Raw genomic sequence first — 16171 nt, 5'->3', positions numbered from 1 at the left:
TGTGGGCAAACATACCTTACAATGTGGGTTTGATTCTTTGGAGGCCTCCTGCAGAGCAGCTGTCACTGGGTCTGTTATACGTAGGCATGCTTGGTTAAAGGAACAAACTCTGCCAGATCATGTTAAAGCAAAACTACTAGATGCTCCCTTACAGCAAGATGTTCTTTTTGGAGTTAAAGCAGAAGAAGTTTTAAAGAAAATGGAAGATAAGGCAAAATCTATGCAGACAGTCAAAGATTTCCTACAAGTACAACCCCCTCGCTTCAGCAGAAACTGGCCCACACAAAACTGGTCCTTTCCAGCCACTGACAGACCACAGAGGGGTAAATACAGACGCCCAAGAGGCAGAGGACAACCACAAGCCCAGTATAAACCTTGCCAGTGGGGCTCTACAACACAGAAGGGAGGAGAAGACAAGTCTCAAACCACCAGAAGGCAAACTCAATGACTTGCACCTCATCTGGCCAAGCAATACTCTTGGCAGCCCCCTTGGAATTCAAATATATCCATACCTGGACGACTGCCTCATCCAAGCAGAAAGCAAAGACATTCTCTTACATCATCTGGCCTTTGTAAAGCATCTACTAAACTGCCTGGGGTACACAGTAAACGAAAAGAAGACAAAACTAGTACCCTCACAAAAAATGACATTCCTGGGTGCCAGCTTGAATGCAATGGCCCAGAAGGCTTATCTTATGCCAGACAAGCAACTACAACTGACTCAATATTTCAAGACAATGGCAACAAAGACCCAATTAACTGCAAGAAAAATTCTGCAGGCTTTGGGCTTCATGGCATCTTGCATACTAATAATACCATTTGCAAAGCTACATATGAGGAAATTAGTGTTACCTAAAAAGCTTATGGTCTCAACACAGCCACAGCTTGGACACAATGATATCTCTCATTCCCTGCCTACAACAGGAATTTCTATGGTGGTCACAGGCATGTCACCTCAACAAGGGTCAGCCTTTCACCTTGCCCCCAGCCAGGCAAACTATCACAACAGATGCTTCAGACTAGGCCTGGGGGGGCACACATGGCAGGGCAATGCATTCAAGGCCTATGGACTGCAGATCAAAGAAATCTGCACATAAATCAAAAAGAGATGCTAGCTGTACAGAAAGCTCTGACAGCCTTCAAGGATCTATTACATCCAGGACAACTTGCAATAAAGACGGACAACACCACAGTAATGTGGTACATAAACAGACAAGGGGGTACACATTCTTACCCTCTATGCAGGCAAGCAATGACCTTATGGAATACAGCTCTGGCCTACCAAGTCCAGTTAAAAGCTCAATTCCTGCCAGGAGAGAAGAACACATTGGCAGACGACCTCAGCAGAAACATCAAGGATCCCCACGAGTGGAAACTAGATCCACAAATATTTGCAATGATAACTCAAAAATGGGGCCTTCTAGACATAGACCTGTTTGCCAGTCCTCAAAACTATCAGCTGACGAAATTTTGTACAAGGACATTTCACCATCAAGCTTGGAAAGTGGACGCTCTTTCATTTGGAAAAACCTGACAGTATATGCCTTCCCTCCATTGTCTCTCCTCACAAAGGTTCTTTTGAAAGTCAAAAAGGAGAGACCACGACTGATTCTCATAGCCCCAGACTGGCCACACCAGCACTGGTATCTGCTATTGAAAAATATGGCCCACAGCCCACCATGGACATTGCCTCAAATCCCCCATTTGCTCACACAACCAAACAATCAGATTCTTCACAGCCAGCTCAAAACTTTAAATCTGGCTGCATGGCAAATCATCTAAACATCCAACCAGCACCTCTTTCACAAGCAGTTCTGGATGTTATTCTGGAAGCCAGGAGGCCAAGCACCAGGAAGGCTTATTCGGACAAATGGAAAAGGTTTTGTGCCTGGAACCAAGCTAAAGGCCAAGACACAATTCAGCCTCACATGCCTCACATTCTACAGTATTTAGCTGAGATGTTGCACAAAGGACTTTCCTTTTCCTCAATTAAAATCCATGCTTCGGCTATTTCAGCTCACTACAACACGGATCCACCTTTATTTTCACATCCTCTTCTAAGGCAGTTCCTCAGAGGGGCAAAAAACATTAGACCACCCAGGAGAGCTCCTACACCAACATGGGACCTCAATTCTGTTCTGGAAAAACTAACGCTACCTCCCTTTGAACCAGCTTTCTCTGCAGATCTACAGTTCCTATCATGGAAGACTGCCCTGCTCCTAGCAATCACTGCAGCTAGAAGAGTCTCAGAGCTACAGGCACTAATGGCAGTGGAACCTTTCCTCATTTTTCATCAAGACAGAGTTTCCCTACGAACTAATCCTTCCTTTATGCCTAAGGTGGTTTCCAGTGTAGCTTTAAATCAAACCATCCACTTACCCACCTTCTTCCCCAATCCACAGAACAAAGGTGAGAGACTCCTGCATTCCTTGGACATTCACAGGCAGCTTCATTACTATTTGGAGAAAACTAAGGCTTTCAGAAAATCTGACCAGCTCTTTGTATTCTATGCTACAGCTTTTCAAGGGAAGACTATATCAAAGCAAACCATTTCTAAATGGATAGGTCATTGCATACGATGTCCTTCAAGAATGCAACTGCAGTCATAACATATGGGTTGTCCTGCCTCAGGCAGCCCTCGGTCGGCCGGATTCCAAAGTCTGGGTCCGGCATTGGCTGGTGTCGCCTCCTCTCCGACGTCAGAGCAGCTGGAGTATAAAGGCATCGGCCAACGCCATCTTCTTCAGTCTTTCTTGCCGCGCGGTGCCCGAAGCAGAAGCAGTTCGCAAGTGCCGGTCGGTCAGCTCCTGTGTTTTCAGTACCGAAGTCATCTAAAAGCTAAATACCCGTTGGGGAACATTTTTTCTTGCCTCAGCCGATGTCAGAACAAATTGAGAAAGTTAATTGTTTGTCTTGTGGTAAACAAATACCTCATAAGGACTTCCATTCTTACTGCCTTCCTTGCCTGGGCCCAGACCATGATGTCACGGCCTGTGCTGCCTGTGCTTGCTTTAATAAGCGCACTCTCAGGCGCCGGGCAGAATTTGCCGAGGACTTTTTCGGTGAATCTTTCACGTATATCATGCCATCGGATCAACCGACAACTCTATCTACCAAAAAACGAAAGGACCGGGACCGACCTCCTCGGCCTGCGTCCACCACCGATGCAACTCCTAAACCCTCCGCTAGTGCTTCGGTCCCTTCGGAAGTGGTAATTCAACCGCTCCAGGCTGACTACACAGAGTTAACACGTCCTTCGGTCTCGGAGACCTCTCCGGTGCCAGTTGTTGATTTTCCTTCGGAAACCAAAGTTCAGGATCTACCCGACACCATTCCTGTAGACAAGGTTACTCCTGCATGTGGGGCTGCCAGGCCCCCTGTATCCATGTCCATCAAGGCCTTTGCACGTGCTAAGGCCGCCAGCCAGGCCAAGGCCCATCCTAAACCTGCTGCTCAGGCTCCTTCTGATAAACAGATCATGTCTCTTGCTGCAGATCTTATTTCTCTTATCAGGGGGTCTCCGCCTCACCCAGACAGAGGTTCTCAGCCACCTGCAGAGAAAAGGCCCAGAACTGAGCAGGCTGACAACCTCTCTTCAGATGAAGCCTCTGGGGATTCTGAGCATTCAGATACCCAAGAAGAATCCTTCTAGGCCTATGAGGACTCTGATGCTGAGGAATCAATTCCCTCTGCCTCCCCTCCAGAGGATTTCTCGTTTGGTGAAGTCCTGCACTCTGAGGGAACATTTTAAATGGCAGGGTCAGGAATTCTCTGATTCCAGGAAAAGGCTACGTACCTTCCTCAAACTTCCCCAGCACAGACCTTTAGCTATTCCTCCAGTTATGGATGTTTTGGATGATTTTTTCTCTGACTCCAGTGCTAACCCTGATTCTCTCCCCCCTGCTCCTGTCAAGCCAGACAGATATTATAGGGTCCCTGACACTCACAAACATCTCTTTAAGGCCCACTCTGTGGATCTAGAAACTATTTCACAGGGCCCCAAGGGAGTGGCTACTTCCACTGCCAAGAATCCACTGCCAGCGGATAGGGAAGCTAGGTCCCTGGAGAGATGGGGTAAAAAAGTTTATACCTCTACCACCCTAGCCATGAGGTCACTTAACTGCCTTTTTCATATGTTTCAGTACCAGGATTTTTTACTGGAGGATTTACAGAAAAAGCTAGCCTCTCCTGAGCCTATTGATAGAAAAGCATTGCAGGATCACATACATAACACTCAGCAGGTTAACAATCATTTTCTTCAGTGTGGTTATGCATTGGAGGCTTCATGTAGGGCAGCTATGACTGGGGCTGTGATACGTAGACATGCTTGGTTAAAAGATCAGCCATTGCCAGACCATGTTAAAGTAAAGTTACTTGATGCACCTCTGGAAAAACAGAAGCTTTTTGGTGCTAATGCACAAGATGTGTTGAAATCCATTGAGGAAAAAGCTAAGTCAGTACAGTCAAGGATTTCCTCCAGGTTCAGCCACCCAGTTCAGCAGAAACTGGCCTTCAAAGAATTGGTCCTTCCCAGACTCTGACAAGTTTCAAAGGGGAAAAAACAGGCGTGCCCAAGGTAGAGGGCAATACCGAGGATCCTACAGGGGCCGCCAATGGCAACCTCCAAATCAAAGAAGTGGTGCAGGCAGCCCAGCTGCACCACAAGGGCAATCACAATGACTTGACTTTCATACCGCCTACAAAGGCTCAAAGAGAAGCACCTTTGGGTGGAAAATTATCCTTATTCTCAAAAAACTGGCATATCTTAACCAAGGACAACTGGATTCTGGATTTAATAGACAAGGGTTACAGATTCCACTTCCATACTTTACCAATAAGACAAGGCATGCCAAACCTGCCACATCATCAGAGGGCAGAGGCACTCACTCAAGTTTCAAAGCTGTTAAGTATAAAAGCAATAGAAAGGGTTCCTCCTCAGGAACAAGGCCAGGGATTTTATTCAAGACTGTTCCTTGTTCCAAGAAAAGAAAACAAATGGAGGCCTATGCTGGACTTGTCTACTACTACTGCCATCCCAACAGATTATTTTCCTAGGAGCCAAACTGGACAAAAACTCAAATGGCCTACCTCAGAGGAAAAACAACAGCAGTTACCAGAGTACTTCAAAGGCCTAGCAAAGCTCTCCCAGCTGACTGCAAGGAAAATCCTGCAGGCCCTGGGGTTCATGGCATCTTGCATTCTTCTGATACCTTTGGCAAGACTTCATATGAGAAAGCTGCAATGGTACTTAAAAAGCTTATGGTCCCAACACAGCCAAAGCCTAGAGGACGTAATCCCATTCATTCCATGTCTGCAAAAAGAATTTTTGTGGTGGGCTCAAGCAAGTCAGTTAAACAAAGGCATGTCCTTCAACAGACCTCAAGCAGTTCAAATGATTACAACAGACGCCTCAGATCATGGATGGGGCCGCACATGGAGGGCAGATGCATTCAAGGTCTATGGACACCAAGGGAAAGACATCTGCACATAAACCAAAAAGAGATGTTGGCAGTGATGCATGCAATCGAGACTTTCGAAAAATCACTACAACAAGGACATTTGCTAATAAGGACAGACAACACCACTGTCATGTGGTATATAAACAAGCATGGAGGCACTCATTCTTATCCCCTCTGCAGACTAACAGTGATTCTCTGGGAAAAATCCCTGAGTCTGAAGATACATTTGCAATCCCAGTTTGTGCCAGGCAAGGACAATGTACTGGCGGACAAGCTGAGCAGAAATTTCTTGGATCCACACGAATGGATGCTGCATCCTCACATTTTCTCACAAATAACAAAGACATGGGGAAGACCGGACGTAGATCTCTTTGCTTCTCACATGAATCATCACCTGGAAAAGTTCTGCACAAGGACCCACCATCCTCTAGCCTGGAAAACGGATGCTCTCTCCTTCAGCTGGAATTCCCTAAATATTTATGCATTCCCTCCTCTACCTCTGCTGACCAAGGTGATACTGAAGATCAAAGCAGAACAACCAACAGGCATTTTGATAGCTCCAGACTGGCCAAGGCAACACTGGTACCCATTGCTGTTGAGCATAACTCTGACCAAACCGTGGCCTCTGCCCCTATGGACCCTGCTTCTAACACAACACAATTACAGGACTGTCCATCAAAACCTGAAAACATTGCATCTGACAGCCTGGAGGTTACCATGACTCCTTCCGCTATCTCTCTTTCCAAAAAAGTTCAAGAGATCTTACTGGAAGCACGCAGGCCTTCCACCAGAAAAACCTATTCAGCCAAGTGGAAGAGATTCAGCATCTGGAATGCCAACAGGGGTCAGGATACAACATTACTGAGTATACCTCAGATATTGGAATACTTGGCAGAAATGTTTCATACTGGACTCTCATATTCTTCTATAAAGATTCATGCCTCAGCAATCTCAGCAAAATACAATTGTGATCCACCAGTGTTTTCACATCCTTTGCTAAGACAGTTCCTAAGAGGGATAAAGAATATCAAACCTCCCAGAAAACAGCCAGTACCTGCATGGGCCCTCAATTTTGTTATGGAAAAATTAACTCTTCCTCCTTTTGAGCCAGCAGCAACTTCAGAAATGCAATTTCTATAATGGAAAACATTTTTTCTATTGGCAGTCACATCTGCAAAAAGAGTCTTGGAGATACAGGCACTCATGGCAGTACCTCCCTTCCTCATTTTTCATCAGGACAGAGTTTCTCTAAGAACCAGTCCTACATTCATGCCAAAAGTAATTTCCAGGGTGTCTCTAAATCAAGCTATTCACCTGCCTACTTTCTTCCCCAATCCGCAAAACAGGGTGGAAAAACTGCTGCATACTTTGGACATACACAGGCAACTACGTTACTACTTGGACAGAACTAAGGCCACCAGAAAGTCTGACCAACTGTTTGTAGCCTATGCTGCTGGAGTACAAGGAAAAGCAATCTCCAAACAAACAATTTCAAAATGGATTGGACACTGCATCAGATTCTGCTATTCTTTCCATGGAAGAGGTGTGCCAGCCAATATTAGGCCACATTCCACCAGAGCTATAGCCACATCCACAGCTTTCCTAAGAGGAGTGGCTACAAAGGACATTCTAGAGGCTGCTACATGGAGCTCCGTGCATACATTTACCAAGCACTACAACCTGCCCTTATACTCCAGATCCCGAGCAGGCTTTGCTTCGGCAGTCCTGCAGGGCATTTTAGCTACACCATCCCTTTCTTAGTTCCATCCACCCCCAGCTTTGCTATGGTATTCAACCCATATGTTATGACTGCAGTTGCATTCTTGAAGGACATAGTACAGTTTTGTACCTACCATAAATGTAGATGTCCGATAGATATGCAACTGCAGTCGGATTTTCCCACCCTCGTACCCCTCTGCAACCTTCTTTATGGGTCCACTACCCCTTCCTATTAGCTGGGGGTATATCCTATGGTGTATCTGTTTATTACTGTTGTGCATGTCTGGAATTGTTTATCCATTCACCAAATTTAGCCTTCCTAGGAGGGCACCTGGCATCTGGGGCAAGAAACACTGAAGAAGATGGAGTCGGCCGATGCCTTTATACTCCAGCCGCTCTGACGTCGGAGAGGAGGCGACACCAGCCGATGCCGGACCCAGACTTTGGAATCTGGCCGACCGAGGGCTGCCTGAGGCAGGACAACCCATATGTTATGACTGCAGTTGCATATCTATCGGACATCTACATTTATGGTAGGTACAAAACTGTACTTTTCTGCTATAGCCATCATGGGAAACCAGTTCCTGCTACCATTAGATCCCACTCTACCAGGGCAACAGCTACGTCTACAGCCTTTCTCAGGGGGGTTCCAGCCAAGGAAATTTTAGAAGCTGCAACTTTGAGTTCAGTACACACCTTTACCAAACACGATCACTTACCTCTTTACTCAAAGTCCAGGGCGGGCTTCGCCACTGCAGTTTTGCAGGGCCTTATAGCCTCCACTAACGCTCTATGATACATCCCCCCTACCTTAGCTTTGGGATTCAACCCAAGTGTGATAACTGCAGCAGGGTAACACGATGAACATAGTACAGTTTTGTACCTACCAGAAATGTAGATGTTCGAGTGTTCACCCTGCTGCAGTCCAGGTTACCCCCCCCCCTCCATCCCCTCTGATCTACTGGCTAAATCTCTTCTATGCCTTACTGATGTGTATTTGCTTATAGCTGATGGGATTTTGTGTTTTTGCTGTGGTTACTCCTTTTGGTACTAATTTCTGACCACCTTTTTGGGGGCACCTGACATCTGGGGCAAGAAAAACTGAAGAAAATGGCGTTGGATGCATTATATATACACCCCTGGCGCACTGACGTCAGGGAAGAGGCGACGGCAACCAACGCTGGACCAAGACTTTGGAATTCCGGCCGACTGCGAGACCGCCTGACGACAGGATAACCCAAGTGTGATGACTGCAGCAGGGTGAACACTCGAACATCTACATTTATGGTAGGTACAAAACTGTACTTTTTGCATTGTCTGGAAGGCTGCTAGGGTCTGCTAGTAATGCTATCAGGATACATGGAGCTGGTGTTCTTTGTTTTGAATAGAACTGTCAGGATTTGATTTGGAGTGATTTTAGAAAGGGTCGGTCTCTGAAAGGATACAGTCAGGAACTTCATTTACTTCTACGTACTCCCACATTTCACTTACTCTAAGCGCCAAGACCAGTGTCACTGAAATCTGGCCTCTCTTTTTATACTTGCCTAGACACCCAGTCCTCTTTGTGTCTCCAGTCATGAAAACGTTCTTCTCTTTCCCTCAATGGCTTTTATCTCATGTACTTCCTGTCCTGTTAGACTGCATCTCATATCCATACATTATTGTACAGAAGGCCTTTTGACACACAGTATATACATGTTCTTGAAATCTGAACCGATTACAGACCTCTATTTCTAGGTCCTTATAGACTTAAACTATGTTAAAGATGTTCCAAAATATAATTATGTCCGATTTTTTACTCTGCCAAAGTGGAAAATTTGTTTTTTCCATATTTATTTGCATCTGGTATTGTAATGACCAAATAAAGATGCTCTTCTGATTTGCTGAATTTCATCTATATATTTATTGCACTTCATTCTCTTTTTTTAACCTCAGGTTCTTGGCATACTTAGAGTTAAATCAATATGTAACAGGGGTATCATGTTTGCAGATTACAAAAACGTAAGAACACAGAACTGAGGCCTGAGAGACCTCTCAACCTAGGGCTATTTACTTTCAAATCAGTGATCAATCCTAATCTATCAGTAACCTTTTCTGAGCCATTCATGAATTTAGTTAGATGCTTATCTGTCTGTGTTATTAGTACATTAATTTATTATTAATTTATTCAGATATTAGTCACTGACAATTTGGTGATCAGTACACTGTGGCTGACATGGTAAAATGTCTTGCTAAGTCTACATGAATTGTATATGTCTGCAGTTGTTCATATTAAGCTTTTATCACTGAAAACAAAGCATTAACTGCCTAGTAAGTAGAATAAGCTTTTTGATTGCAAACTGGTTTGGATCTAGTATTTCTGAGGTGGTTATATTTTGCTGTAATGGGTAAGCAGTACATCTTTTAACCAACTTAGCTAGAGCTAGTAATTTATAAATGCAGTGATTGCAGCATTTTTGGCAAGTGCCTTTGCCCTTAAATACATTTTAAGAGTCTCCTATAAGCTCATATATTTGTGGTAATCTTTTGGAATGCAGAGACAATCTTAACGCAGTGCACTAGCACAAAGACAATGCAGCACCATGTCAGGCTATGCTAAGTCTATTTTCACTGTGAGACTGTATTGCTTTGTTTAGCAGATGTCTATTAGTGTTTGTGCTGTAAAATGTAAAATACGTTTTTTTTAAATGAAATTCACATAATTATTGCAGAAGTAAAGCAGTATGCACATTACAGTGTTTATGGTAAATGGGACAAAATAGCCAAGTAATGAGACATTGGAATGGCTGCATGGGGAGAGCTTTGTATGAGAGGCCCCATTCGACCATGATTTTGTGAGGGGGGGGGGAGGGTGACAAACTCAGACAGCCCTGGGCAGCATAAAATCTAGCTACACTACTGATCAGTAGACCATGGAGAATGACTTTTGCAGGTCCTAGCAAACTATAATACACTCTTGCTAAGATTAGAATATTGCCTACCATTAAATGCCCTATGTTTGCCACGAAACCCACATATTGCAAGTCACCAAAAACAAAATCCTAAGGTTCATCATCTTTTCCCTTCCCAGTGAACATTATTTCTACACATTTAAAAAAAAATGGTTTCCATTTACTACAGGGTCTGGGGCCATATTTTGTTTTTTTTTCTTTGGTTTGTGTTTAAAAGTCAGTATCCCACAATTCCATTGATTGGGTGGGGTTACATAATTATGTATGCAAATTTTATATTAATCAGCATACAGATTTCTACCTATTTTTCATGGGGCCTTTATCCAGATTATTGATGTTTCCAGGTTGAGAGGTATGCACAGAGGTACGCAATAGAAACTTACCAAAAGATCAGAGACTTCCCAAATGTAAACCACTTGCACACACTGCTGTTATGCAAATAGAAACCACTACACTTAATAGCACATACACCGCAAATAAGCCTCTAAGGCAAAACACCTCAAAACCTTAATGTCTTGGTCATAGAGGACTAGACACACACATGTTCTCCAGACCTGGCTGGACAAGGAGAAGGTCATGGTCAGCTGCCTATCAGCTGCTAGGAAACATTAAACCGCACATGCACTCAAGTTACTCAACAGCAAGTTCTGTTATGACTCTGTCATAGTCCATGTTGGGGTGAATGACTTGAGATGTACCTCTCTGGACGATATGAAGAGAGACATGACTGAGCTTTCAAATTGTGTTCCAGGCAAGTATAACCCTAGCCCTAAGCAGCAGATTACCTTCACCCAGGATGATGCTACAGTGCAAACAAAAATTTAACAACTTAATTGGCTTAGCTTGTGGTGTCATTCCAGGGGGTTAAGTATCTGTCAGCCTGGGAAGACATGATCAACAGGCCATGCTGCTTTGCCAGAGATGGTCTGCACCTGTCTCCTCTAGGCTTTTGGATACTGGCAAAGGTGCCTGCCTCCCCCATAGTGCCTTTTTTAGGCAATGTCAAAACAGCAAAATTTCCAGCGTAAAAATCCACTCGAGACAAACTCAAGGTTCTGTTTAATACTAGGAGTCTAAACATGAAACTGCACTCCCTGGAAGCACTCCTCACTTTGGAAGATGCTGACGTCTATGCAGTCACTGAAGCATGGTTCAAGGCCACAGTGAGCACCCCGGTTGTGCAAGACTACAATGCCTTTCACACTTTCAGACCTCAAAATGAGCATGAAAGAACCAAAGGTGGATGCGTACCCATCTTTATTAAAGCCTAAGTACACCTCCAGACTTGTCAAACAGTACAACTCTCTCGAACTACTCCATGGCCAATTAACTATAGGCTAAATAACCTACCACATCATTGCTAGCTATAGGTCCCCAACCATGAACTAAGAAAAGCACACCACCTACCTGGACTTGCTGGAGTCACTTGCCATACAGCCCAACACTTTAGTTATGGGAGATTTCAACTATTCCATCAACTAGGTTTCATAAATAAGCACTAACATGCTCGACTAGAGGTTACTGGACTTTGTCAATATAAATGCTCTGGAACAGCTGGTCTGCACTCCCACAAGGGACTCGAATGTCCTAGACATAGTACTCATCAGCATGGGGGGATCACCCCCCCCCCCATGTGATGCCCTTCCTGGAAAGGTCGGACCATAAATCAGTCTTGTTCAAAGTAACTGTTGAACCTGTCACCACCACAGGAGCAAAACAGTAAAGTTTTCCAAAGTAAACCACAGCCTACTAAGCAATGGTGTAAAAACACCCCCCCCCTCCGCAATCGCAGACAACAATAACTGCTATGCAGAGGTGTACACAAATGCCCTCCATAAACACTTGAGCAACTGTATAGACTCAGCTGTGCCTGACTGGATTATAACCAGGCACTACCGAAAAAACAAGCCACCTGGTGGACTCTAGTACAAACAAGTTATATAACAAAAGGAAGAAACAGATGCCAAAGAACAAGAGGGAAATGAGAGGAAGATTTCCCTCCACAGCTTGAACAAGCAAATCAAAAATCTTGTAAATTCCTCTAAAGCTAATTATGAAGGTAAAATAGTATCCTTAATAAGAATAATCATATGGCATTCTTTAACTACATCTGAAATCTAAAAGGGAATGTCCAGCTTTGTGCCAAACTGGTAGGAGATGGTACCACTCATACTATACCAGAGGAAATTGCCAACCTGCTAGCTGATAGATTTGGCAAAAACTTCACCCCCTGTGCCCACCAGCCATACCTGACACCAGTCCTCTGCCTAGTTTCTCTAGAGATCAGGTCGTATCTGTGCTCTCAAAGGCCAAAAACACGGCCTCAGTGAGACCAGATAACATCCCAGGTTGCTCTTTAAGTAATCTAAAACAGGACTTAGTGGACCCACTTGGCATTCTTTTTAACTATAGCCTAAGACATTCCAGCAGAGTGGATAACAGCATCAGTAGTCCCCATGCACAAAGTGGGGGGCATCAACTGACCCTAGGAACTATAGACCATAAGTCTAACCAGCCTCATCTGCAAGGCCATGGAAGGAATCATCATTGACCTTATCAACAAGGACATAGGTGACCTTCAAACTGTAGACCCAACCCAATTTGTCTACGTTAAGGGCAGATCATGCTTATTAAACCTAGTAGACTTAGAGAAAGTCACCAAAGTGCTGGATGAAGGTAAAGACAATACATATTGCCTATCTTGACCTAGCCAAGGCTTTTGACACTATCCCTCACTCAGGTAATATTGAAAAACTCTCCCAGCTGGGGGTTAGCCCTTACATTACTAGATGTGTAACCAGTTGGCTCACCGACAGAACACATACTGTCAAAGTTGGTGACTGCACCTCTACCAGTAGACCTGTCACCAGTGGCATACTACAGGGACCTATGCTGGCCCTTTACTGTTTGGTATCTATTTCTCAGAAGTCCATGCTAAAGTAGACTGCCTTTGGCTTACCAGGTTCGCTGATTGCAAATTGGATGCAATCACCGAGTCCCCCAACGACATTAACATATTACAGAAGGGACTAACACAGGCACATGACTGGTGCCAATCCATGGTCTAAAACTAAACACACAAGTGCATTATTTTCCTGTTTGGAAAAGAATTCCCTGCTAATTCAAATATTGACAGCACCTCCCTAAGTTCAAACCAATTGTGAAAGCTCTAGGAACACAGGTAGATGGCAATATGAACTTCAACCACCAAGTTTCCACAGTGGTAAGGAAAACCATCTGTGTAGCACATCTCATAAGTAAAAGCATCGCATCCATGTCTAAGGAAGTTATAATTCTACTGTGCTTGACCCTCATGAGATCATTAATAGAGTACAGTGCTACCTTCTGCATGTACCTCACCTCACACCTGCAGCAACTGCAGAGTCCACAGAGGTTTCTCACCAAGAAATTACATGGCCTCCAAACCATGACTTGCGTGGACAAGACTGAAAGCCCTGTCACTGTACTCTATTATATAGGCTGTTGAAAGGCGACTTGTTCCTGGCCTACAGGGCAGTCTCTGGCCCTGCCCTGATGGATGTGCTGCACATATGCAAATCAAATGGCACAAGAGCCACTTGCTCTAGAGATCTTAACCTAGCCTGTGACATTAACAGAACATGCTCAAGAGAGAGATACGTCTCCCAGAGATTGCTGCTACTCTGGAATTAACTTCCAGTTCATATGAAGCAGAGCTCCCCACAGGCTTTGTTCAAGCACAACCTGGACAAATGAATGGGAGACTGCCAGTTCACCCCAGGGTTTGGCACCCATGCCCCCTCATGGACAGAGGTATTTGGTGTTCATCATAGACTCGCTTTGTGAATTACGTCCATCTAACCAAGGACAATTGAGGCAACTCAGGGTTAACATGGCCAGGCTTGTACGGGCTGTAGGGCCACTAGCCTAGTAATCTGCTGTGAACCTATAATACTGTCCTATATTAAGTTATTTTGTAGGGTTTCATATTAACATGTAAGATTAAAAATACATTATATGTATATATGTGTGTCTGTGATCAGTCACAAGAATAAGTCAAGTCTTAACAGCTTTTTTCTTCATATGTTCCAGTAATACTCAACCCACATAAATTTTATATGCGGCTTTAGTTGAGCTTTAATTCTAATGAGGCTGAACTCTAGTCTAAAATGCATACATGTATCTTCTTCAGGAGATGACTCTTCAGTAGTATACACTGAAGAAGGCATCTGAGCAATTTATCTAAAAAAAAGTTTGAGATTCTATACTTTCCTACCGAGGTTAACTTTTTTGTGTACTACATTTTTCTTAATGCTGCAAAAGGTGAAAGAAAGTCATATTTGCTTTTTCTTCCAGATTCTTTTCAACTTTTTTATTTAACAAATGGATCAGAAGTTTCACTTAGCACCCGAGGAATTGCCTGGTGGACAGATCACAATGTTAAGTTTAAGAATCCAAGTACATTTAATGGTATGTTTACTTAATTTATTGTTTACTTAAGTTAAAAATTTGGTTATTTTGTTTATATTTGTAGAAACTTTGTGTGTGCGCGCGCACGCATGCGTATATGTGTTTGTGTGTGTGCGTGATCACAAAATCTCAATGCACAAAATAATGACATTAACTAGTACTGACACCTAAACATCAACACAATATTGACAAAAAACAAAGTTAAACTAATCAGAAAAAAGACAGCCAGTATCATTTTGTGATCAGTTTAAATAAAAACAAAATAATAAAAGAGAAAACAAAATGGCTTCAGAAGTAGTTTGTCTGAATAGTGGTACTGGTAAGGAAAAGGTTTTTCAAAATACAGGGTGCAGATTTGGGGTAGCCATTAAGGGCAGGGTTAGAGTAAGGATTAATCAATGCGAGTAAGGATTTGCAGGGGGGGCTTCACCATCTTACTCGTGCGATAACTCTAACCCTATCCCTGCCCTTGCTCTAACCCCAGCTCTGAACCATACCATCTGAAAACCCCTTTTCTTTACATTTCCACTTTACTAGAAACTTGGTCACAAACGTACTATACATAACTCACATACAGAGCACTAAAACTGTCTCATTACCTAGCCCCTAGTCTAACTCTAAATACACAAAATGAACTGCCAAGAAAGGGAACTTCACCCATATATATATATATATATATATATGTATATACACACATACATAGACACACATACATAGACACCCATATGTATTGTATGCATGTGTTTATATATTGTTGTATGTTTATTTCTGTGTTTGTGTGTATGTATTGTACGTATATATTGTATATAAAACACACACACGTATGCATATTGTTTCACTTGCTTGTGTAAGAATGTGCGGATGAATCAGCAGTCAAGAAAACCCAGCAGTCTAATGTATATACAGGTGTTTACTAATGTTAAATAGTTTTGTCATTGTCCGGTCATTTAGTCCAGTTCAACACTGAGATCACAAAGGACTTCAGCACACCTGACCTGATAAATTAAAAGCAGAGATGTGACAGAACCGACTGAGGTATACAGTAAACAGTGTACTCTAGTAACAGAGTAGCGAATTATGTTCTGAGTAACTATTTGTTGGTGTTAATGATGATATGAAAAACTATTACCTAATGAGATGGTACAGCAGGTTAAAATATGATGAATTTGTACTGTGGTATCTTACACTGAGGGGTTCTCAGCATGGGTAAATTAGTAGGAGCTTCTTTCCTACACCATGTTGCATAGCACCTTCTGCTATTCTAGCACTGCATTTTTTGTGTGGGAACAGAATGTCACTCTCCCAATTGTTGACATGCCAATTTGGTCACTTAATTTGCAAGCAATTTAAGACTCACGGTTTGCATTTAAGTTCCTTCACTCTTCTGATCTAGTTCAGCTGTTTCTATGAAAAATTATATACTCAGTTACATGGTCCACACATCAGCACTTTTTGTGACCTTGTATCCTAACACTAGGAGAGCATTCCTAGCAGTTGAGCTCACCATTTCTTTTCTGCTGCTTGTGCAGTTCAGCACTGATTTATATTGTAGAAAACTTCCTGTATTTCATGCCTAAAGCTCAAAAGCCTTCA

The 16171-nt window shown here is 43.3% G+C and overlaps 1 protein-coding gene across 1 annotated transcript in view; it reads left to right on the top strand.

Moving 5' to 3' along the window:
* LOC122792326 (cell cycle control protein 50B-like) overlaps positions 1-16171 on the top strand; it is a gene marked incomplete in the record, with an annotated part of 1604308 nt that overhangs the window by 484800 nt on the left and 1103337 nt on the right. The window contains 1 exon segment of the mRNA XM_044060122.1: positions 14465-14578. Within this exon segment, the coding sequence (XP_043916057.1) occupies positions 14465-14578 (114 nt within the window).

This window comes from Protopterus annectens, chromosome 1.part2, assembly GCF_019279795.1.
Source record: "Protopterus annectens isolate FY-2018-M chromosome 1.part2, PAN1.0, whole genome shotgun sequence".
Classification (NCBI taxonomy): domain Eukaryota; kingdom Metazoa; phylum Chordata; order Ceratodontiformes; family Protopteridae; genus Protopterus; species Protopterus annectens.
The sequence above is the reverse complement of the archived record's forward strand: the minus strand, read 5'-3'. Positions and strand labels throughout refer to the sequence as shown.